Below are 26,639 nucleotides of genomic sequence, written 5' to 3' on the forward strand. Positions count from 1 at the left end.
TAGCTTTGACTATATGGACCTTTGCTGGCAAGGTGATGTCTCTGCTTTTTTAATATGCTGTCTAGGTTTGTCATAGCTTTTTTTCCAAGGAGAAAACATCTTTTAATTTCATAGTGCAGTCACTGTCTGCACTAATTTTGGAGCCCAAGAAAATAACGTCTGTCACTGTTTCCATTTTTTCCCCATCTATTTCAGGACATATAGGTATGTTTATTTGGGCCATGTTCAATTTCTGTACTTTTTTCCTTAAACCAAAATGATGCTATGAGTAGCATACTTTATGCCTGTAATACAGTTTTTCTCAAGATCTTTCTAATGGATTTTAAATGCCCATTTCCACTTAAAAGAAAGAAGAAAAGGCTGATAAAGTCTTCAGCTCTCTGTAAAACAGTCACTGATGGTCAGGGCAGCCAGAAGCCTGTGTGGAGGTCAGCCAGGCAGAGTTGTGGCTGGATTGATGTTGACCTTGCACTGACTTGCTTCCTCATTAGTGGGGATGGTAAACAACAACCTAATTACATTCTCTGGGAGAATAAAGATGAGATGGGGAGACAGAAGAATTTATGAAAAGAGATCCAGAAAGCATGCCACTAGTTCATTCATACTGAAAACATGAGTAGATAGATGAAGGAGTTGTTTTGAGCTCTGATGCTAATACAGAGCTCCTGGATAATAGGAGACTAGTATTTAACTGTGATGATAGAACAAAGCTGGGGCAGCCTTGGATTTTCCTCTTTGAGAGAAAACACTGAAGCTCCTGCCAAACAGGATGCAGGGATTTTTCCTCTGCTTCAGTAATATAACTGCAATTGTGTCCTAATTATGGACACTGTTCTTCTCTCATTTTAATCAGGTGCCACCATTAAAGTGTATTGCGTCAATATAGCACATATTGTGTGTGATTTCTCCTGTCCTACTGCCAACTCCCTCCACTCCCCCCAAACAATCACAATTACTACTAATCTCTAATATTTATTTGGGCTTCCCTGGCTCAGCGGTAAAGAACCCATCTGACACTACAGGAGACCAGGGTTTGATCCCTGGGTGGGCAAGATCCCCTGGAGAGGGAGATGACAACTCACTCCAATGTTTTTGCCTGGGAAATACCATGGACAGAGGAGCCTGTCAGGCTCCAGTCCATGGGGTCACAAAAGAATCAGACACAACTTAGCAACTAAAACAACAGAACAATGTTTGTTAGGTACCTACTTTCCTTGGCACGATACTAAGCACATTTTAAACATTGTTGCTTTTAATATGCCCCAGTTTCTGAGGCAGGTACCACTCATACCATAGATGAAGAAACTGAAACTTAAAAGATGTTCAGCAAATTGACTGAGGTCACAGAGCTGTGTTTAACTGGTCCTTGGATACATGACAATGTGACTCCAAAACCCTCATATTTCACCAGTCTGTAATAGTTGATGAAACTGAAGCAATTTATTCATGTACTATCTGTCCCTGCTTATCCTATGACCAACAGCAAATACCTGTTTCTGATGTGTTTCTCTGTGTGTGTGTGTTCTGTGGCTAATTTCAGATACTCCCTAGGAAGTCTTCCACAATCTCCGAATGACTTTCCTCTCTTGAATTTGACTCTATTCCACTTATTTGACATTATTTCATGTTATTAATCAAGAGTCTTATGTAAAAATCTACAGCAATCAAACCCAATAGTGTTAAAACTAGAATTACTGAGGGTCAAGTATAAAAACTATTCCAATATGAGTACAGTATTTCTTGTGTATCTATGTCTTATTTCCCTACAAAAATTGTAGATCCGTTGATAGGCAGGGCCTGTGTTACTGTAATGTCTTTTGCAATTTTATCCTCTTCCACGTGGCAAGTTCTCAATAAAGAGAACCTTACTGGACCAAGTGAGGAGTTATCCTCTTACTTGGCCTGAAATCAAAGTATTTGTTTTTACTAGTAGTTTCTGTTTGTATTATGCAATATAAACTAAAATTTTCATCTCCTTGCTTATTTTATAATTGTGTCCAACTGATAATTTGCATTTCTCTTTCTACATATTAACTCTCTTTCATGAAAATATTCTCATGAGTTCTCTTTGCTTGCTTTTTTGTTACAGTTTTTGATCTCACTTTTCTTCTAACATGACCCTCGTACGTTCTCTGCATTAAAAGAGCTTTCTACATATGCACAGGGCATGCATTTCTGAATTAAGTTTCTCTCATTGTGGCAGAGTGGACCACTCTCAAGTAATTACCCAAGAGGCCCCCACCACTGGAGAAGAAAACAGACTATCTAATAGCTAAAACACAGAAAAAGGGAAACCTTTATTTTCCCTGTAATCTTTATTTTAAAGATAATTGTTTATTTGCTTAATTGGTTCTGCATGAAATCCTTTTGCTCGCTATCTTTGGCATGTTGTCACTTCAAGATTTTTAGTTTTTGGTGGAAGAAAAAGGGGAATAATTAAATATGAAAAGTGAAAAATTATAACCACAAGGGACAGATGGCGTTTATCTGATGTGACAGATTCCTTTTCCTGCTGCAGATGTGTTACACTTCTATAGGGAATGAAGCAAATTCATGATTGTGACAGGAATATTCTATTTTATAAGAATTGTTATCCTTGGAATGTAATTATTTTATTGATTGTAGGAATGAATAATGCATATGATTTCAGTTCTAGCCCAGGTATAGAATCTTTCATAATGCCTTTTTGATGTCCATTTGGTGCTCTCAAAGAATTTTCTATTCATAGTGTTACTTCTCAGGGCCTTTGGGCTTGATTAATTGAATTTTTCTACTTCACTATTCATTAACTTGATATCCAAATATTTTGAACATGCTTCCTCTAAAATATGACCTCACTGGGTCTCCAAATTAACTTTCATTATTATAATCCTGTTCTCTTCATTTTTAATTTATTTCTAATGTATTGTTTTCTATCAAGTTCTTCTCTTGTCCATTTTGGTTATTGTAGATGATGATGTCCATTTGTAAATGAGCTTTTATTAGGTTTCAGGCTGGTCATTTGGAGCTTCATTTCTTTAGTGCTCTTGTATATGTAACTGATTGCTATCTTTGATCATTTGCTATTAGTTTTCCATGTTCACTAATTGTGTGAAAAAGAAGTGAAGAAAGGCCCAGAGAGCAGAGTATAATAGAGTCAAAGTCCTCATTAAAGTGAAATGGGCTCAGTATTAGGGATTCTATTTTCATTCTCATAGTGGAGATTTTCTTTTCTCAGAATATGAAGAAGATTTTGAAGCAGATGAGGAGAAACAAGATGGGAAAGCTAATGAAGAAGGACAGGCTGATGATCAAATGAATGAAACGTCAAAGTCACCCTCAGATGATGAAAAAGATCATTTAGACCCTGAAAGGGAAAGTGAAACTTTGTGGAAGGCACCAGATGCTGATGACAATGTGAAAGATGAGGGTGATGGATGCTCGGAGAGTGAACTGGAAGATGATAAACAAGGCAAGTTGTTTAGCTTATCATGTGACATAGGCTGTTTAGCAAGTGTGCTCGCTACTTTCCCTGATATTTAATGAGATAATCCTCTTTTATGACTGTTTAGAATGTGGTACCCTTACCAGAAGATGTTGGTCAAACCATTTCCATAGATACCCATTGTGGAATCCTTTCTCTTTAACTTGCTGGAATTTTTCAGCAGGGTGTCAGGTAAAATTTGTAGTGACACATCTGTTTACTTAGAAAGTTACCTCATTAAAAAAATTTTTTCAATGTTCTCTTATGTACATACACGTATAGACCATTTCTTTTGGCTTTGGAAAATGAAAAGTGGTTCCTATTCAATTAAAGGAAAGTTGAAAATTTCTCCCTTATTTATGCTCTTTTTTTTTTTTACTTTGAACATAAGATGCTGGTATATCAGTTTATGGAAAGATTGATAAAATTTTCCCTTTACAAAATTCAAGCTTAAAGTGACTCTGAATTTCATAGGAAAAATACATAATATTTCAGGTAGATAAAAAACCCTCATCATCTGTGGCTTATCTTGAATTTTTAAGATCTTTTAAAACATGTTAAGTTACTAAGATAATATCCAAAGAAGGAATCCATTTCTGGCTTTGTCCCTTGAAAATGTTTGGCCAAGGCTATGTGGGTCTTAGTAAATAAATGATATATCTTCCCTGATACATTCTGAGCATTTTATCAGTGATAATAATATCCTCTTATATTTAAGTATGTGTATTTCTATGCAGTTTGCTTTAGACTAGAGAAATGAGGGCACATTTTGATGAGGTTTTGAGTTGCTGTCCATTTTTTCCATTTTTCACCTCTCAAATTTTTTCCTGTATAAAAATATCAAAAGTTTGAATTCAAGGAATATATTTGAATTATACAAAATAAGAGTAAATTAAGTAATAATCACAAGAGCATATAGTTTGTCACTTTGTCCTCTTCAAGAAAGAATTTAAGAAAACCTATCCTAATCTATGGCTAAGTCATTTCAACGTATGACAAAAACCACTGCAATGTTGTAAAATAATTAGCCTCCAACTAATAAAAATAAATGGAAAAAAAAAAGAACATAGTCTGAAAAAATAGATCTCTCCTGAATTATTTTTATATTTTTTCATGTTGATATAATAGTATTTTCAACATACTGAATTAAACATATTATTATAATTAATTAAAAAAAAAAAAAAGAAAACCTATCCTAAAATTTCATGCAGATATACACAGGGCAATAAAATAAAGAACAGAAATTATTTAGAATAAAAGAGAAGATAATTTTGCTAGGAGCTGCATAGGGGATCATGACTACCCTTGAGTTAAAACTTTAATCCTGAACTTTCTGATAGTCAAAGCAAAGAGTGAAGCAATGTGAAAAAACACAATGTGAAAACACGTTGTGAAAAACACAATGTGAAAAACTAGAATGACTTTAACTTTCAGTACATTTGAAAAGATTTGCTGCCATTTAAATTACAGTTGAAAGAGCTACTGTATATTAATAGGCATTGAAAATTTTTAGTAAAGTCTTAAATTAGGCCTTTTAAATTTCTCAGTACTTAACATTTTATATTTCTAGGCATGCCTAATATATGTTTCTTTTCTCATCTTCAATGTAAATGTTGAATTTAATTTATATTCCTATATGATATAGAAAAAGTAAAAAGAATTCTATGGAAAAGTGATGTCATCTGAATCCTATTTTAAAGAAATTATACTTGAACCTGGAAAAAGATTGAAAATGTGTTTGTGTATAAATATACTCTAGTCAAAACAAAGAGGAACTCAATTTTTTATCTCTTCAATGATGGTGGGGAATTGTCATCTGTTGATTTTATAAAGAGTCAGTACATTATTTCAATATATGGTCATCTGAGGATTATTTTTGTATTGCATAATCAACTTCCTTCCTGGGATCAAATGAATTTCTCCCAAGATAGAATAATTTTTTTATGTTCAAGCAGACAAAGATATATGTAGTACTTGAATTTTACTTGGAGGAAAAGCTTTAGTCATTTAGACCTGTAATTACTGAATAGCTGACAATGATGGGTAAGCTTTAACGTTGAATACTGCTTGCATCTAAATAACTGGAATCCCAAGTTTAGGAAAGTATCCTATAGGTATTGTTTATAAGACTCTATTTTGTATCAAGCTTTGTATTAAATATTTTATATGAATTATCTGATTTACCTAAAACAACTCTTAAAAAAGCAGGTACTTTTTGCCTCCATTTTACAAGTAAAGAAACTTGGAAATAATGAGATTAAGTAACTCACACAGCTGGAAAGTGGTGGAGCCAAGATGCAAAATTCAGAGCCTGGATTTTGGAGAAAAACAATGTAGCATTTCTCCAAATCAGTCAACATCTACTTATCTAAAATTAATGCAAATCCCTCTAATAAAAGGATTTTGTTTCCTTAAGAATGTATAGTTTAGAGGCATTTATCTTGAGCTCTTCATCTTATTCTATTTTTTAACCTCTGTTTGGGGATTTTGTTTTGCCTTTAAACAGAAGAAAATAAAAGAAGAAAAATTTTAATTTTACCTAAATTTACCTTTCTCTTCCACTGATCCACTTCCCGGCCTGTTGCTCATTTCCAGTTCATTGCTCTCCTCTTCCATGAGACTCTCCTACTTCCACAGCCTTCACTGAGTTCTTTACTTTATGAAACTCTATCATGGCATAATTCATTTTCCACTTACAGTTTCATGTGTGTTAAATTTTGCCTCTCAAATTAATCACCCAAGTTAATAATGCACAGATTAATTATACTACAAAAGCTAGTACTGTGTTATTTTTGTTATTTCTCACAGAGGCAATTTCCTAAAGGATATTTTGTGAATATTAAGAATTACTTGACTAACACCAAGAGTCCTAAAATACTTATATCAGTGCCATGCTATCTAGTTACATTTACACTATGTGATTATTATCAGAATTTTTTTCAAAACATTGTATAGAGTTAGCTGCGTAAGGTAGGTATAGAATACATAATATTTTAGTTATGTAATGAAAACTATCAGAACATATAGAATCTAGTCCACAATGTTGGGACATTTAAAAGCCCCAAATTAAACTGGTTAACTATTTTTCTTTCAGTAATGAAATTTTTAACAATCCTTTTTAATAGCTCCTTTGCATTCTTGATATTTACATTTAAACTTTGCCATTATTCTGAAGTAAAAATCTCATTGCTTATTACCATTTCTTTCTTCCACCTCCAGGCACTTTTATTTTCCATCCCATTATTTTGATAACCTGACCCTGTGTTATTCAAAAACATGCTTTTTAGCATGCAGAGTATCAGAATTAGAGATTTCATCCGGCAAACAAGAAATGTGTATTAAAAATGATAATGACATAATAGATTCCTTGGTACACTCTATTGAAAAGCCAGACAGCATTTCATCTTCAAAAGTCTAAGAGGCATATTGTGACCACTGCATCCTAGACACTGGTACATCCTTTTTATTGACATGATTAAGAATCTTGCTGTTAGTGTTTGGATGTGTTTCATTTGAACCTGCCTGCACCTGTTCCCAGAGGGCAAACAATTGCCCAGGCTGTCACTCCTGTGACAAGTCGGCCCCATTGAAACTGCCAGTGAACAATTGCATCGGCCTGCCTTGATGAATACCCAGCTCACAAGTGATGGAGTGCCAGGGACTGAGCGCCCACTAAGAGAAGACCCTACTTTGGGAATGATGTGTGAGACTTCCCTTCGTTTAAAAAGAATGACAGCTTCCTTTTCTCTGCGTTTGTGTTGGCAACCCTGGGAACTAATTCACCACTTGAAAATATATTGTCATAGATAAATGTTATAAGGTTGAGAGGGAAAGTGTCATGTTGCAGAGAACAGACTTTTGTGGCCAGTTTGGATGATAGTACCTATGAGTAAGTGGTAAAGACTAAGTACCTCCTTATGAGAAAGAGAACAGGGGGGACGCAGAGGGAGAGAGAGAGAGGGGTGGAATCTGTTCCCATAATACAAAGAAAGAAACAAGAATTAAAGCAATTTTTTTCTAGTAAGAAAGATAATATTTTACTTGTGCTATTTTCACTCTATTGAAGCAGTCGGCCTTAACTACTTTAAAAATCTCAGTGTCACAAAAATATTCTCTTTACTTGACATACTTCAGATATCTCACTCTTCCTTTCTGGGTCTGACTATGGGCTTGAAGAGATGCATATGAGGGAATGATGCTCCTTTTATGTTGAAATTGTATATGCTCTGAACCACACTCTGTGGACTTCAGCAATCCTTAGATTGGAGAGGGTTAGGGGAAGATTGTATGTAGCTTTGGAAATCTGCATTTTCTTGCATGGTTAGTCACATTTTAATTTTTCTTAACTGTAAGAATTCCTCATTTTATCTTCACTTTTGGATCACTGAAGTAGGAAGTCATGGCTTTCAGATGGATACTTAAATGCAGCATCATCTTTTAGTTCCGTAAATTACTTATCTATGAGGTGTTTCTCTACAGTTTTCAATCTGCCTTGCACATGGCAATGGCATTACTGAGACACTCAATAAAATCTTGTGAAATGCATGTCTGATGGACTACATTAATGGATAAATTGAGAAAGACTTAAGCAGCACAATGTGATACATGGTTTGATTATATTCTCAGTATTTTAGGTATTCATATTAATGTTTAGAAAACCCAATTAAAGATAAATATGGAGGAACTTTTAAGCTTGCTTCTTCTCCTCCTGCTACATCTAAATTTACTTTAGATATTTATCCTTACAAAGTAATGTATATATTTATCTTACTGATGAATTGATAATGAACTCATTTCATTATCAAGGGAGGACATATGTTCTCCCTTACACCAAATACAAACATTTCATTGAAAATGTGAAAGTGTTAGTTGCTAAATTATGTCCAACTCTTTGCAACCCCATGGACTGTAGCCCACCAGGCTCCTCTGTCCATGGAATTCTCTAGGCGAGAATGCTGGAGTGGGTAGCCATTCCCTTCTCCAGGGGATCTTCCAGACTCAGGGATTGAACTCGGGTGGAAACACCTCATTACGAAAGCAGTATTTTACAAAAATTGTTCCTTTATAGCTAATGGAGAGTGGGTATTATTTAACTTCTGTAGTTTTTACATGTTAGATCAAGAAAAAGAAGATAAGTATTCCTTGGGATTAAATGAGTTGCTTGTAAAGTGCTTACCTCATTGCTTGGTGTAGAGTAGGTGCATAATCATGATCAGGTTTTGTCTTATTTTCCTCATTAAATGGTGACTGTGACCACTATTCCTAATATAATATGCAGGGTGAAATCACAAGGAAGAAATTTATTAGAATGTACTTATCATGCCGTAGGAAGCATCACTACGAACAAAGCTATTGGATGTGATGGAATTCCAGTTGAGCTATTTCAAATCCTAAAAGGTGATGCTGTGAAAGTGCTGCATTCAATATGCCAGCAAATTTGGAAAACTCAGCAGTGGCCACAGGACTGGAAAAGGTCAGTTTCCATTCCAATCCCAAAGAAAGGCAATCCCAAAGAATGCTCAAACTACCGCACAATTGCACTCATCTCACATGCTAGTAAAGTAATGCTCAAAATTCTCCAAGCCAGGCTTCAGTAATACGTGAACCGAGAACTTCCAGATGTTCAAGCTGGTTTTAGAAAAGGCAGAGGAGCCAGAGATCAAATTGCCAACATTTGCTGGATCATCAAAAAAGCAAGAGAGTTCCAGAAAAACATCTACTTCTGCTTTATTGACTGTGCCAAAGACTTTGACTGTGTAGATCACAATAAACTGTGGAAAATTCTGAAGGAGGTGGGAATACCAGACCACGTGACCTGCCTCTTAAGAAACCTGTATGCAGGTCAGAAAGCAACAGTTAGAACTGGACATGGAACAACAGACTGGTTCCAAATAGGAAAAGGAGTACATTAAGGCTGCATATTTTCACCCTGCTTATTTAACTTATATGCAGAGTACATCATGAGAAACGCAGGGCTGGAGGAAGCACAAGCTGGAATCAAAATTGCTGGGAGAAATATCAATAACCTCAGATATGCAGATGACACCACCCTTATGGCAGAAAGTGAAGAAGAACTAAAGAGCCTCTTGATGAAAGTGAAAGAGCAGAGTGAAAAAGTTGCCTTAAAGCTTAACATTCCAAAAACTAAGATCATGGCATCTGGTCCCATCACTTCATGGCAAATAGATGGGGAAACAGTGGAAACAGTGTCAGACTTTATTTTTTTGGGCTCCAAAATCACTGCAGATGGTGATTGCAGCCATGAAATTAAAAGACACTTACTCCTTGGAAGGAAAGTTATGACCAACCTAGACAGCATGTTAAAAAGCAGAGACATTACTTTGCCAACAAAGGTCCATCTAATCAAGGCTTATGGTTTTTCCAGTGGTCATGTATGGATGTGAGAGTTGGACTATAAACAAAGCTGAGCACTGAAGAATTTATGCTTTTGAACTGTGGTGTTGGAGAAGACTCTTGAGAGTCCCTTGGACTGCAAGGAGATCCAACCAGTCCATCCTAAAGGAGATCAGTCCTGGGTGTTCATTGGAAGGACTGATGCTGAAGCTGAAACTCCAATACTTTGGCCACCTGATGCTAAGAGCTATCTCATTTGAAAAGATCCTAATGCTGGGAAAGATTGAGGGCAGGAGGAGAAGGGGACAACAGAGGATGATATGACTGGATGGCATCACCAACTCAATGGACATGGGTTTGGGTAAACTCTGGAAGTTGGTGATGGACAGGGAGGCCTGGCATGCTGCGGTTCATGGGTCGCAAAGAGTGGACACGACTGAGCAACTGAACTGATTATCATCTATGATATTGGGGAAGAAGACTGAAAATCATAAAGAAATTATTATTTGATTTGGTGAGATTAATTTTATCATGTAATTTCTGTAATTATTTATTGAGAACAATAGGTAGAATTTACAGCCAAGAAAACAGAGGCTTAGAGAAGTCACATAACCAGTCTTAGGCAATGAGTAGCTTAGTCATGATTGGAGCACCTAGCGTTGTCTTACAGAAAAACCTAGTGTTTTCTGTCACTCTCATGTTGTGTGAAATGGTGACGTAAAAGAAGACATTACTATCACTGAATAGTTATGATCACATGAAGAGAAAAGATAGTGAAGGGATTTGGGGTCTGACTGAATGTGGAGAGAGAAAAAGTTAGGGATCCTTCTTAGGAGGTAGAACTGTGGCACCAAACATGATGGCTTTGGCAGAGGACTTAGGGAATGGGTGCAGATCAGGTCCCTACCATGGAGACCAAGGGTAAATTGTTAGCATCAGTACCTAAAGGAGCATTGAAGAGACTAATGGAATTTTGGTATGAGGCAGTGCATGCTCAGTTGCTCAATTATGTCTGACTCTTTGTGACCCCATGGACTGTAGCCCACCAGGCTCCTCTGTCCATGGAATTTTCCAGGCAAGAATACTGGAGTGGGTTGCCATTTCCTACTCCAGGTAGGAGAGAGAGCTGTCTCCTAACATGCCTCCAAGATAGATTTTTTCCCTCCTGATGAAAAAAATATACAATTTACATGTCTGCTCTCAAACTTCCTTTATATAAAAACTTTTACATAAAAACTTAATTTCTAAGAGAACAAATAAAATTAGTGTTGAAAAGCCCATTCTGTGGTCCTAAAGCATCTTGAGCTTTTTTGTAGGCAAAGCCTTGGCCTAGCATCTGTATGAAGATGAAAATAAGAAATAAGAGTGAAACAAGATTATGCAAGGAGGATAGAGAGAAATTTGAAAACTGAAATGAGTTTATAAGGGAGGTCAGATAGCCTCGCTGTTCATTCTGCTGATCTTTCTTCTCTTAAGGACTGACTAAAAATTGAACCAGAGCTCGTTTCAGCCTTTGAAATAAAATAATCAATTAATAGACGCTGCTAAAGAAAGAGGAGCTCTCATTTTTTAAATTATGTGAACAACACTCAAAGCCAAAAGTGAGCATCTTCATGTCAACATTCAGATGGTAGATATGGATATTTTTGGATGTATAACAAGTATCAATATAACATTGTGTCCTAGCTAATTGTGCAGTTAATGAAAACCACTGATCAAACCACTAGCAAACAGGAGTTGTTTTTCTTTTAAAAAAAAAAACAAATGTGAGGCACTGAAGAGAGGGGGAGATCATAGTCCCTGAAGTTTCTCAACTGGTACAAATAAGATAGAGAATGTCTGTCCTTGATCGGTACATTCCCCACCGAGAAACAGCACATCTAGATCTTATACAACAGAGATAAAAAATGAGCCGCTGAAGTACGTGTACGTGACTGCTTTGAGAAACAGTGGTCATCTGGTGCCTGCCAAGGTAGTTGAGTGATAAGAACAAATGGAATCATACTTAAGGGGTTCTGTTGCTTAAAGGCTTTTTGGAGTTTGTTTTTAACTGCTGTGTAGCATCTCTGAAATCTTTGTGGAGACTCTGATATGTCTCAGTGAGTATACTTAAAATGCTAAACCTTGTCATGGAGAGCCGTTGGGGCTGGAGGAAAGAGGGTGAGAGTAAGGTATTTCTTCCCTTAAACTCTGCCTCAGCTGCCACAGCCGTCTGGGTAGCTGCCAAGCAGAAAAGAAATAAACAGAAAAAAAGAGTCCAGAGCACACAGAGAAGAGAAAAACAAGAAAGCTAAGCAGCTTGTAAGTGTGGGCTCTTTCATTTAGAAAAAAAAAATGTATCCTCTAAAAAACAATTATAACATGGATCTATTTGGTTAAAAATATCAAAGTCAAGTTTGTATTGTTCTGGCCCACGGCATGCCATGACATTTAGGCAGCACATCTTCCTTATAGAGTCAGTGTGTGTGTGTGTGTGACTGTCTTGGAGATACTTTAGTGTCTGCAGGTAGCAAATGCTAAACCATGTTTGGCTGCGGTAAGTTTCTAGACTGAGTGTCTGTAGCATCACATCAGCGTACATCAGGTGGAATCTCTTTTACCAATTCTGTGCCCATTTTCAGCTCTGCATCCTCCGTCTTCTTCAGAGGACAGCCCTGAGCTACTGGATTGGCTTCGCCCTCAGGCACAAAGAGCTTGGAAGTGTCAAAGAGTTTATGTCCCCCCAGGGTGGCTTGTGGCCATGTCTAACTGGAGCAGAGTGTGAGAGCCCAGAGTCTGCCAGGGAGGAAAAATTCTAATATAATTTAGACTTCAGAGTTTTCCCTGAGTTTGGGCTGAGGCTGAGATGTTGCTTGAAATAGCTCCCTTGATTGACTTCTTCCCTTCCCTTCCCTGCTTCCCCCACACTGGAAGAACTTTTTCTGGAGCATATTCTTAATACATCACTTGCCTGTGCATCCTCATCTCAGCATCTGCTTCTGGGGAACCTGAAAAAAAACCAACATTTCCTTCTATACACACACATGCGCGCGCACACACACACAAATATTACTTCAAGTATCTAGGTATTATGCAAATACAAAGATAACTGATGCTGGGAAAGATTGAGGGCAGGAGGAGAAGGGGGTGACAGAGGATGAAATGGTTGGATGGCATCACTGAATCAGTGAACGTGAATATGAGCAAACTCCAGGAGATGGTGAAGGATAGGGAAGCATGGAATGCTGTAGTCCATGGGGTCACAAAGAGTTGGATACATCTGAGTGACTGAACAACAACAATGACGGATATTTTTACCATACTCTGCTACAGACTATACTAGTAAGGTGTGTGTTGCAATAGATAAAAATGTAAACTTTATGTACAGAGAATACTGTGGCTACCCAAGATGATAATGAAATAAGTGCTCCTGCTGAACAAGTAAAAGATTATTCCATTTCTTCTATAACAAAACAGATAGTTTTTCCAATGAGATGGCTTTCAAAAAATAAATCCTATTTGTTTTCAAATGTGACTTTCTATTAAAAACTTTTATAGACTCACAGATTACATAGATTTTTCTTTATCATGATAAGTATGTGGAATATATGGGAAAAGGGGATCAAATCTACTATATTTAAAATGTTAATATTATTATAAATATAATTCCCACAATAATTATTAAATTTCCCCTTATGAAAATACAATGATATAATCATTTTTATTTTTCATAGATGGGAAAACTGTTTCATCAACCTCATCCAGAAGTCACCCATATTCTAGTTCTAGTGAAGATGAATCTGCACTGGGGGACCAGGAGACCCACGCTGAAAACAGTCCAAATGAAAGTGTCAGAAGTTCATCTTCTCAAGAGTTGAGTGAAAGTGATAAGCCAGGAAAAACCCACCTTCCAACTGAGGATTCTCCAGAAATTGAAGAACAAGAAATAATAGAAACAGATGTGGAGATCAAGCCTCTGCTGATAGAGGAAAATTTGGAGAATATTCTTGAACAAGAAGCAGAGAAAAGAACTGGAGTGATTGCAGAGAGCTTATCTGAGAAGTCCAGGGAACATGTTTCCGAGGAAGAAAAGGAAAAGAATAAGAGTAAGCTTTGGGAAGAAAGCACTGCTAAGGTGAAGGACAAAAAGGCAGGTCCCCATAGGGTGGATAAAGGTGGTAAGTATGGCCTTTGAGTTGACCTGCCGTTGTCCCTTGTGCATGGAACCTGATCTAGATCACTGCATTCTGCCAAAGCTTGGGAAATACTGTTGTGATAATGCCAGAAGGATTCAATTTTTTCCTATTTCTCTCTATGTCACATAACCATACATGTATGTTCAGCTTGCTGTTTTCCTTCTACTGCATTTTAAAAATTACTTGATAATTCCTATATAGCTTATCTCCTATTTTCTGTAATTCCTTCCTATGGCAGTTCTATCTCAAAAATCAAATAAAATACAATACATGTCTGAAGGCAAGGGTATGCGTGGCTTCTTAGAGGTTATTTAATATTAGCAATGCTATTTGTTCTTTTCTAAATATGCAGTCATCTGTATATATAGCTAACACTGATAGATGCTTCCTATGTAATACTGCTAAGTACTTACATATAGAAACTCGCCTAATCCTCACAATAGTCCAATATCCCTGTGAGTTAGGCTCTCTTGTCATTGTCTCTTTTTTTAACAGATGACAATATTGTGGTTTGGAGAGGTTAAGTAAGATGTCAAGGATCATATAGATAATCAGAAACATTCCTAGGATGTGAATTTAGGGAGAGTGGCTCCAGTTTCTGAACATCTATTGCATCTGTGCAATAGGAATTTAGAGTTAAAGGAAAATTTAAAGATTTCATAGAAATCTGCAAACTTCATTTTGAGTTGTGTGAAGCTGAGTAACTTTCTGATCCAGGGGTTTCCTGGGTATATAGGAAGTTCAGTGTTACATTGAAAGTCCTAAGACATGTCCCAGGATGGTCAGGCCCTGATACCACAGGCAGTGGAAGGTCTGATACTTTTTTCAACTCTAGGAGGACAGTTAAAGGACTGAGCTGTGTCCTGTGGATATTTGGCTCTCACATAGCACCCCGAGCCTTATATCTCTCCCATCTCTCCATCTGTCTTCTCTACCAACATGGTGGGCATTCTTTTTGACTCCAAGGTAAAATCTGTTGTCACATTTTAATATTGCTAAAATCCATCTATGTTTTCAATCTTATGAATACATTTTTTAATGAATACTTTTAATAACTATAATTTTTTTTAGAAACTTAAAAGCTGTTATTAAACCACTGGGGCCCATATCCAGGAATTGATGTCAAATGGTTATCTTTCCATTCAACCATCATCATTAACCTTCTGCCATGCACCATGGTCAATAAGAAATGTGTAAGAGAGGGTTTCATTTGCAAAGACCCTGATTGTGGGAGAGATTGAAGCCAGGAGGAGAACAGAGAGAACAGGAATGACAGAGGATGAGATGATTGGATGGCATCACCGATTCAATGGACATGAGTTTGGGTAAACTCTGGGAGTTGGTGATGACAGGGAGGCCTGGCGTGCTGCAGTCCATGGGGTCACAAAGAGTCAGACATGACTGAGTGGCTGAACTGAACTGAAGTGAAGAGAGGGTTTCATCCACAAAATGTTAAGAGGAAAGTTTGGCATATACATAACTGGACAAGGTCAGTAGTCATGTATAAAACCAGAGAAAGTACAAATGAAAGTTTCAAAGGAAGAGAAGGCCCATTTGATAAAGGACATCTAGGAAGTTTTCATGAAGGACATATTTGAGGACTTAAAAGGTTAGATAAGATTTTGAAGGTGGGAGGGAGGAGGATAAACGCATGCCGAATAGGGGGAAGTAGCAAGGGATATTAGCTAAGAATAAGTTAAACAAAAACTCTAGAATGAACAGTTTGACAAACTTCAGCCCACAGGCTGAATTTGCCCACCACTTTTCTTTTTGTATTGCCTATGAGCTAAGGATTTTTTTTTTCATTTTTAAATTATTGGAAAAAAATCAAAAGAATATGTGATAACTTATGAAAATTATATTAAATTCATATTACAGTCCCCGAAAATAAATTTTCATTGAAAAGCATCATGCTTATTTATTTGCATATTCTCAGTTGCAGCTTTTGCTCTACAAGGACAGAGTTAAGTAGTTGCAGCAGACTTTATGGCCCACGAAGTCCTCAGGATTCACTGTCTGGCCCTTTACAGAAAAAGTTTGCCAACTTATGTGCTAGAATTATAACATTAAGACCCCCTACATTTTCAAAATGATTTTGTCATATGTGAGTTAGGATTCCTATTAAAATACATTTGAAGCTCTTTAATAAAATAATTCAAATGTTTGATCTTGGATTTCATCATTCAATTCTGGTACATGGAATATAATCTAGAATATTTGTACAATTTAGCAAACTGCTGACACAAAAAGTAGAATGTTAAAGTTCAGTAGCAATGCTGACATTATTTCATTTATTTCCACATCAGAAAACTAGATTGTTTACTTGGATTTATGAAAGTAGACTGCTTTCTGTAAAATAATCTGCACATAATATAGGCTCTAATTAAGTGATAGATAGACTAATAGAAGCATTTAACTAGAATCATGTCACTTGGAAAAACGTTGGTTTTCCCTCTGGATTTGTGAAATGAAAACTGTATAGGTTTATTGTTTTTCTCAAGTATTATGGGAAATCTGTGTTCTTGGCTTGATCACATCTGTAATTTTAAAACATTTTGTTATCTTTTCATTCAAATGGGTTCAACACTAGATGGCAAGGTTTATGACTTCCTTATGATCTAATGTATGAAGAACGATGGCTGGAGGTTCATGACATTTTACAGGAGGCAGTGATCAAGACCATCCCCAAGAAAAAGACATGAAAAAAGGCAAAGTGGTTGTCTGACGAGGTCTTACAAATAGCTGAGAAAAGAAGAGAAGCAAAAGGCATAGGAGAAAAGGAAAGATATACGCATTTGAATGCAGAATTCCAAAGACTAGCCAGGAGAGATAAGAAAGCCTTCCTCAGCGATCAATGCAAAGAAATAGAGGAAAACAATCGAATGGGAAAGACTGGAGATCTCTTCAAGAAAATTAGAGATACCAAGGGAAGTTTTCATGCAAAGATGGGCACAATTAAGGACAGAAATTATATGGACCTAGCAGAAGCAGAAGATATAAAGAAGAGGTGACAAGAATACACAGAAAAACTATTTAAATAACATCTTCATGACCCAGATAACCATGATGGGTATGATCACTCACCTAGAGCCAGACATCCTGGAATGTGAAGTCAAGTGGACCTTAAGAAGCATCACTAAAACAAAGCTAGTGGAGGTGATAGAATCCCAGTTGAGCTATTTCAAATCCTAAAAGATGATGCTGTGAAAGTGCTACATTCAATATGCCAACAAATTTGGAAAACTCAGCAGTGGCCACAGGACTGGAAAAGGTCAGTTTTCATTTCAAACCCAAAGAAAGGCAATGTCAAAGAATGTTCAAACTACCAAACAATTGCAATCATCTCACACGCTAGCAAAGTAATGCTCAAAATTCTCCAAGCTGGGCTTCAACAGTATGTGAATTGTGAACATTTCAGATGTTCAAGCTGGTTTTAGAACAGGCAGAGGAACCAGAGATCCAATTGCCAATATCTGTTGGATCATAGAAAAAGCAAAAGAGTTACAGAAAAACTACTTCTGCTTTATTGACTATGCCAAAGCCTTTGACTGTGTGGATCACAACAAACTGTGGAAAATTCTTCAAGACATGGGAGTACCAGACCACCTGACCTGCCTCCTGAGAAAGTTGTATGCAGGTCAAGAAGAAACAGTTAGAACTGGACATGGAACAACAGACTTATTCTAAATCGGGAAAGGAGTATGTCAAGGCTGTATATTGTCACCCTGTTTAACTCATATGCAGAGTACATCATGTGAAAGCTGGGCTGGATGAAGCACAGGTGGAATCAAGATTGCTGGGAGAAATATCAATAACCTCAGATATGCAGATGATACCACCCTTATGGCAGAAAGTGAAGAACTAAAGAGTCTGTTGATGAAAGTGAAAGAGGAGAGTAAAAAAGTTGGCTTAAAACTCAACATTCAGAAAACGAAGATCATGGCATCAGGTCCAATCACTTAATGACAAATAGATGAGGAGAAAATTGAAACAGTGAGAGACTTTATTTTGGGGGGCTCCAAAATCACTGCAGATGGTGACTGCAGACATGAAACTAAAAGATGCTTGCTCCTTGGAAGGAAAGCTATGATCAATCTAGACAGCATATTACTTGCCAACAAAGATCCATCTAGTCAAAGCTAGGTTTTTCCAGTAGTCATGTATGGATGTGAGAGTTGGACTATAAAGAGAGCTGAGCACTGAAGAATTGATGCTTTTGAACTGTGGTGTTGGAGAAGACTCTTGAGAATTCCTTGGACTGCAAGGAGATCCAACCAGTGTATCCTAAAGGAGATCAGTCCTGAATATTCATTGGGAGGACCCTGATGATGAAGCTAAAACTCCAATACTTTGGCCACCTGATGCAAAGAACTGAGTCATTGGAAAAGACCCCAATACTAGGAAAGATTGAAGGCGGGAGGAGAAGGGGACAACAGAGGATGAGATGGTTGTATGGCATCACTGAGTTAATGGACATGAGTTTGAGCAAGCTCTGGGAGTTGGTGATGGACAGGGAGGCCTGGTGTGCTGTAGTCCATGGGGTCTCAAGGTGTCAGACACGACTGAGTGACTGTACTGAACTGTATGTATGTACCAGACCTCTTTTGGTGTTTATTTTTCATTAATAGCTTACAAAATAACATTTAGGAGATTGTAAAAAGTAGTCTTCAAAATATCTGTGGATTTATCACACACAAAAATCACTTTTAACGTTTGGTCAGGCTTTTTATTATTATTATTATTATTATTTATTTCTAAAGTTAGAGTCTACAAATCTATGTTGTCATATTTCTATAATATGTTATATTTTTCTTTTTATTCCTAACCTTATACTATAAGCATTTTTATATTATGTAATCTTCATGAACATGTTTAATGTCTGTATTATTCCATCCTGTTTTTTTCATAATTTTACCATTTCCCTAAGTTTTTCCCTATTTTCACTGCTATTAATGAGTACCCTAATATCTTATTACCTAAGATAATTTAAAATTAATAATTATTTTCTTAAGCTAGTTTCCAAGAAGTTTAATTTCTGGATCAAAGGTAACAGATATTTTAAAGTTTTTGAAAAATTTTTTTTTCTTACAAAAGATTGGTTGAAAAGTTTTTATAATACAGAATGGATGAAAATAAGATGAAAGCTAGGGTCTTCCTTGCTTGGCCTTTTTTCTATTTCCTGAGCAGTAACTGTGGATAAGTATTTTTTGTGTGCATGATTTCAGAAAAGTTTCTCTCTATATAAGCGTATCTAAATGTATCATATTATATATATACAGATGTCATTTTTATATGAAGATAGAAACATGATACATTTTGTTTTACAAGTTGTTTTTCACTTAACACTATATCTTGAATATCTTTTCATATATGCATATATAACTGTACTTTTATTCTTATATACTGTAAATTTTATGCCATTGTGTTGCCTTAGTATCTTATAACTTTGCAACTTTTCTTAAATATTACTTTCTGTGTAAGAATTGGTAGATTTGTTTTATGTCCTATCTTCCACAAAAGAATAAAATTTCTATGTTAGAAAGACCTAAAGGCAGAGAGATTAAAGTAGAGTGGAAAATAAGACATTTATAAGCAAAATAGCACAAGGACCTTGTAAAATACTCAGGATAATGTAAAAGAATTATGGTATCAAAACCTCTAAGGATTAGTAGATTAATGACAGTTGGGTGGTGATGTTTTTAAAATAAACTCAAGGAAATGACGCAATAAATTTGTAAATATTTAAAATAATAGGTTAAAGATAATGACAGATATTCTCAAAAGTCTTTATATGAGTAAACATCCCTAAGAAAATTTCAGATAAAATAAACCAGGTCTTGAATGCATCGTGTGTTATGTTGATGCCAAGCAGAGAGGTTATGGCGGTTCCTTCTCCTTAATTAAATCTTCGGTTAGGTGGCTGAGGGAGAAAGGGATGGAACCAAAGTTATGTGCTTGCAATGAAGGTCATTTAGGTGACTCTGCTGCAAAACATAGCTTATATAAATTAAATCAGAAGGCTAGTGAAGATTGAAATGTGTATATTTTAATATTTTACTTAGCTCCTAAGGTTCATTAGAACCTTAGGTTGAAGTGAAATGGGGGCTGAGATAATGTGTAAAAGATTCTATCTCATTTTGCATAGCACTGAGTTAATCATTTTCCACTAGACTTTGAATAAAAATTGTGATTATGTTAAGCACATCTCTGGGCCAAAAAGTCACACACAATTAATGATGTTTTGTTGTGTCTAACTTAATATAACTTAATCTGAATTGTTTTCACTTATAGCAATGGACAAATTTGTAAAGTACTGCATTTAATGCCTTCATACCTTTCATGTTGATAACATAAAGTGATAGCTTCCTTCTAACTATTTTATAATATGTCACACTTAATTAGGTTTTGTCCAGTCCACCAAAAAATCAGGTGAATTTATAGAAAAGATAAGTCGTATGCAGTGAAGTGGGTAAAGTAAAAGATTATAGTTGCTAGCTATAATGAGATAGTGTCCTTGGGAGTTAATTCAGTATTATAGAGCATAGTGTTATTTAAATGTGTTTATTTTTCCCTGTTATTTTTAGTTTAAGCTGTCTTAATGCATTGTGACACATTGTATTCTCATGGTGGAATAATTCATGTGCCTTAATTTGTGAAGTTAATATAATTTATACATTATGAATATAAATAAAATATTAAGGATAAAGTTTTATATAATGTAAAGTGTATATAGAAGTAGGCATTTTATACTTTCATATTTGAATCAGAAGAAGCCATAGTGCTTGGCCAAGTTATATAAACCTAAATAGTAGGATTTAAATAAAATGCGATTTTATCATCATGTAGGCAGGATAGAATGGTCTTGATGAAAGCACAAGAAAATCATGCATTAAGAGTTGCAGTTCTTAATACAATTTCTGAGTGAATTGTGAAAGCACGTAGCTGTTTGTTTTCATAGATTCCTTCTGAAATATTTGTTAGGTATCTCTTTTATGCCACACTGTTCTTGGTGTGAACATAACAAAGTGCTTGCCTATATTGAAGTTTATATTCTGGGAAGAGATATGCCCAATAAGTGAAAAACAAATGTGTAATGGGGCATATGGTCTAAGTGCTAGCAGGAAAGAAAATCAAGGTAAGGAGCCAGAGTGATGGTTTGAGGCAGGGGTAGTATTTTTTTAGGGCTGGCCTCTCAGTGAGGGGACATTTGAGCAGAGAGGGAAATGAGGTGCAGGGGTCAGTCACTCTGTTGTTTGAAGACACAGCACAAGAAGCAGAGAGCCCAGCAAATGCAGAGTCTAAATTGGGAGCATAGTTTTTGAGTGAAGAATTTGGAAGGAGGTCAGTGTGACAGGAGCAGAATGGACAAGCCGAGAGTGGGAGAAGATGAGGCCAGAGGGAAAGAAACTTTTATGCCATGAGGAGGATTTTATTCTGCGATAGGAAGTCACTGGGAAAATCAGAGCATACAAGTGACATGAGCTGAAAGTTTTGAAAAGATTACTCTCGCCACTGTGAGAGGCTAGACCTTAGCTTTCTGAATCTGTTATCTTTGAACAGGTGTGGTCTTGAGTTGTAATTAATCCTGGGTTTTTGTAAGCCATGTTTCAATGCCAAAGGTAACATACGAACATCTTCACCGTGTAGGTAGATGATGTTAGTCATGAATTTTGTCATGGTGAGTTGCTGGAAAGATAATTGATTGGCGACACACAAAAAATGATCAAAGAACAGTCATAATTTTCAAAGTGACCGGGAGCTTGGAATAAACCTGGATATATATTTACTCTGTTTTTATGGCCTTCTTAGGCTCTTAAAATTCAGATAAATAGTTCTTGGCAAAACTTTCTCCTGATACAGAATTGCTGGTTTGTTTAACTTCAAAAGAAGCAGAGGAAAGGGAATGAATTTAGAAAGCTTGCCTACTAATATTGAAAACCATATCCTTGCCACCACTTTTCAATTACTAAATTATCAAATTTAGAAGGAATTGGTGGAAACTGAGAAACTGTCAGCAATAGTACAGGGACATAAGACCCCTTATCATTATAGGTGAAATAATCAGTTGATAGCTCCTTTTTTGTAGAACATAGAGAAACATATATCAAAAGCGTCTAAAAGTTATCATGCTCTTTTACCCAATAATTCCAATTCCAGGAATTTATACTGAGGCAATAGTCAGAAATAATAAAATAATTATGAGCTATATTTGAAGTAGCTTTATAATCACAAAAAATGGGAACAATTCAACATTTAACACCAGGCAGTGGGTTAGCCAAATTTTAGTAAAACTTTATTAGAATATTCTGTGCAGTTATTGAAGAATAGTTCTTATTAAATGATACATGGAAACAGTCACAATATTTTGCTAAATGAATAAAATGGGATACAAAATATTATCTATAGTAGTAGAGTAAAAAAATATATACTTAGAAACCTGCCAAAATGTTGACTAGTAGTTATTTCTGAATGGTGAAACTAGGATATTGTTGTATTTATTATTATTATTATTTCAAGCTTCAAGTAGTGAATGTGTACTCTTTTCATACTTGGGAAAAGTAACATATATTATTTTTTAAATGTTTGTTTTCATAATAGAAAGCTAATACTGTAATGTAGTAATATTTTGTTTTAAAAATATCTCAATATCCCAGAGCATTTGAGTGGAAAAGATGTTTTCCCATGAAATTCTCTGTATGAGCCTCTTCCATTTTGCTGCAGATGCTATGGGAACTGACAGTTCTCTTTGCTTTTAATGGTCATCTTTATAGCAGGGTGAAGGAGCAGAGCCTTAAGGGGTGAAGGGCTAAACAGATAGAGGAAACAGGGTGATGTGTCACACTGCTGACACAGGAGTCTCAGCATGCACTGTCCTCCCTTACAGTCGGTGGGAAATGGTCAAGGTTAGACACTGGCTGAGGTCTTGCTTTTAAGTTTCAGTTTGAGAAGAACATCTGAGAAAAAATGACCAAGTGAGGCCTTTTCTGATCTCACACCTAATAAATCCTTGATGCTCAGGCTACTGTCCCATTTTTCCTAAATCTGAAGCAGGCAGCACCTAACAGGTTCTCATCGACTTCCAAAACCTAACCCTCCAGGGCCAAGCTAGCTGACATGGGCAAGTGGTGATTACAGTCCTGAGAAAGAAGGACTACATGCTCCAGGAAATTCTGAGTGAGTCTGTAATTTACAGATTATGCTAGTACTGTTTGGCTTCTTAGAATAGTCTTTTGGTTCAACAGCTGCTAATTGTTTATTTTAGTTATTATTATTGCAAATCATATTAAATATTTTATTAAGGTATCATTGACACAGAACATTATATTAACTTCAGGTGTACAACGTAATGATTCACTAATTGTATAGTAAACCATATTTCTTTACAGCCTGTGGACTACTTGGGGAAAAGCCTAGATGTCCTATTGGCTCTGATGAAACAGAGCTTCAGTAATTGATACCAAATCAGATTCCCCCCTACCCTCCTGTCCTGCCAACCTTGGGATTTCTGTTGCTTAGTAGGTCAAGCAGATTTATATACAAAGACCTAAAACACTGTTTATTTAGACTCTCTAGTTAAACAGTGCCAGCATTAGTATAGTGGGAAAGATGATATCTAACTTATATATACTATGCTATAAAGTTACTAAAATAAAGATTGACTTGATTAAAAAAAAAACCAATGATAACCTAATTGTCATGAGTTGATGTCATCTCTCAACTGTATTATTACTAAAAAAAAAAAAACCTTTTTGTATTTGGTGGATTGGATGAGTGAGGAAAACTGATGGCCAAAGACTTCTTACAGAGAATACATTTGACCTATGTGATACACTTCTTTTCACTTCCACATTTTTTTCTCTTAAGATTAATGTAGTTAAGTCATTCCATTTTTCCCCTGAAAGCCATATGAACCAGATATCTCACTATTTGTTTCCAAACACAGAGGGATGAGTAAGTAACTAACTGCCTCTTAGCAATTCACCTTAAACTGAGCAAGGGATCACATTCTAGTTCTGCTTTTCTTGAAGTACAATCTTTGGATCAATTGGATCAGACTATCTGAGAGGAAAGAAAGCAAGAAAGTAAGAGAAAAGGGAGGCAAAGAAAGAAAGGGAGAGAAAGATAAAGAGGGAGGATATTTTGGAGAAACTATTTTTTTATATAAAAGGGATAATCTAGTTCTAGTATTCTTTTGTGAGCTTTTGTTAACCAGGAAGTGGTGTAATGATAGCTGTCAGAGATTTAGAGACACAGGTCATCAGATGATAAGCAAGGGATGTAGACAGGGATGTGTCAGAAACTAAAGACAAACTTAATGGATATTACACGGTTGCCTAGAATTATATCAAGGTGGGAGTTAATACTTACAATAAACATGCTCATCATTTCATCTATTATTATTTATTAGATGCTTGTGCTTAGTCACTCAGTTGTGTCCGACTCTTTGCAACCCCACAGACTGTAACCTGCCAGGCTCTCTGTCCATGGAGATTCTCCAGGCAAGAATACTGGAGTGGGTTGCCATGCCCTTCTCCAGGGGATCTTCCCAACCCAGGGATCAAACCCAGGTCTCCCTCATTGTAGGCAAATTCTTTACCAACTGAGCCTCCAAGGAAGCCCAATTAGGTGCTTAGGCACTTGCTAATAAATTAAATATAAACATGTTCTACATGTATTATTTCATTTAATGCTCCCAATATAATCACTAAGATATCTCTTTTTGACAGATGAGTATACTGAAGCTGAGGCTGAGCCTTAGGCCAAAGAACTTCCGCAAGGTGACACAGTTAGTATGGAACTTGAACTTTTTAGGTCTTTGCGTTCCTAAAGCTCAGTCCGGTAATCAGTGCAGGTAAACAGAAATGTCTGCAGCAGCTTTTACTGTCAAATTTATAGGAATTATGTAATATCTTTTCTGCTGTGTCCACATGGAGTGTTGGGGTCACATCACTGAAATCTACTACTGGATGAAATGCTTATAGTATAGTCAGTTCTGGTAGTTTTAGAGATCTAAAAGAATAGTGATGATTGGGATTCTAAAAGCCATAACATGTTTCTAAAAAGGAAAAGGCAACTAAATTCCCTTACAGTTATTTCATTGCATGTGCCTTTGGCAAATCTGTCACTGCTTCTGGCTGTTGCCTTTTGTTTTGTTTTGTTTTGTTTTTAATGCAAGTATCTCTTTGCATGGATTTTCTTTACTTCATGATTTCCTGTTTTCTTTTCATTTTGAAATCATAGCTTGAACATTGTTTAATCCTGACATTTAAAAAACAGGGTCTTAACTTAATGTGAATGCTTTTAAACTAACCCCACTTGCTGCTGTTTCATTTACAATGTTTCCTTGACCTGTGTTTAATGCCTTTTGATATTTTATGTGGTCTCCAATCAGTTGAACAGGTAGTAGCTGAAGCTGTGGGCTCGCGCCTCCACTGCCACTATAACTCCGAGTCTGGTGTTGGCAGCGCAGACGAAGGAGAGAAGCTCTCAAGGAAGCTGGAGGCTGACACAGGTGCAGGTAAGGGTGCATCATTACCCAGGAAAGACCTTCAGAAAGCCTTCCCATCTTTCATCTTCTTATCCTGTTTCCGTTTTTATTTTCTTTTTGACCAGTGAATGTGATGGCAGGAGGTGAGAAGCATTATGGGGAGCTTTGGAGCTGACATCAGATATGAAAGTTATCATTCTTTTTTGGAATACATTGGTACCTAGAGTTTGTTTTTTTAAAAAGAATTTCAGATAATAGAAAAAGGACTGCAAATAACAGAGAATATTGGTAGGGATTTTCAGACCAATCTTATGTTTTAGCTTGTCTCCCAGTTAGGTGGATGTGCCTAACTCACCCATTGGAGACTTGAAGAGCCCAGACACATTTCATGATGATTTATCTGAACTCCTTATTTTTAAAAATTAGGCAAGAATTCATTGCCATCAGCAAATGACCTGGCTCGTGATGATGAGTGTTCCAGCTGCAGGAGTGCCAATTAGAGTGACTCAACAGACCATGACTCATACATATCTAGTCACACAGCCCGTGTCCTTGAAATCAGGTTTCCCTGTATTTAGTAGATAACTTTTAAAAAATACCCCGATTTGAATACATGTATGTGTGTGTGTGGGAGTTAGGGGAGGGAGAGGGGGCTCCATTGTATTCATCATGTGGTCACATTACCCCCACATCCAATTTTTAATGATGGGCATCAAGCCCTGTAAGGTATTTGAGATTTCACTCTATTTTCAAGCAGACAAATTAGCCAGACAGTTTCACAGATGCATCAGAAGATACAAGATTCCTGGGTCACAGAAAAAGGACTTTGTTACCCAAGACAAATAGTAGCAGCCAGGTGATTTGCACTTAGACTGGCTCCCTGAGCTCAAGTTCCCCAGGGAATGTGGAGACGGCCAGGTGACACCCGAACTTGAGTGAACTGAATTGCAGAAGGACTCTGGGCTTCCAGAATCCAAGTCTTTCATAGTGGGCATTCAACCAGAGGAGTTCTCATGTACCTCCCCAAACTTCTGCAATGCAGGCAGAGTGGTTGTTGTCTGTTAAATCTCATTCAAGCAAGAAAATATCACATATTGTATGCAGTGAGAGGGGAATGTGGAAAGAAGATTTGTTAGGGCTCTCTGTGTGCCAGGCACTG

General features: G+C 36.5%; 1 protein-coding gene across 6 annotated transcripts in view; it reads left to right on the forward strand.

The window, feature by feature from the left end:
* ERICH3 (glutamate rich 3) overlaps nucleotides 1-26,639 on the forward strand; it is a 116,882-nt gene that overhangs the window by 82,486 nt on the left and 7,757 nt on the right. For all 6 annotated transcript variants that reach the window (XM_070467924.1, XM_020877706.2, XM_070467922.1 and 3 more), the window contains 3 exons: nucleotides 3,218-3,451; nucleotides 13,531-13,974; nucleotides 25,385-25,510. In XM_070467924.1, the coding sequence (XP_070324025.1) occupies nucleotides 3,218-3,451; nucleotides 13,531-13,974; nucleotides 25,385-25,510 (804 nt within the window). The remainder of the gene's footprint in view (nucleotides 1-3,217; nucleotides 3,452-13,530; nucleotides 13,975-25,384; nucleotides 25,511-26,639) is intronic.

Source organism: Odocoileus virginianus, chromosome 5 (genome assembly GCF_023699985.2).
Source record: "Odocoileus virginianus isolate 20LAN1187 ecotype Illinois chromosome 5, Ovbor_1.2, whole genome shotgun sequence".
In the NCBI taxonomy this organism is placed as follows: Eukaryota; Metazoa; Chordata; class Mammalia; order Artiodactyla; family Cervidae; genus Odocoileus; species Odocoileus virginianus.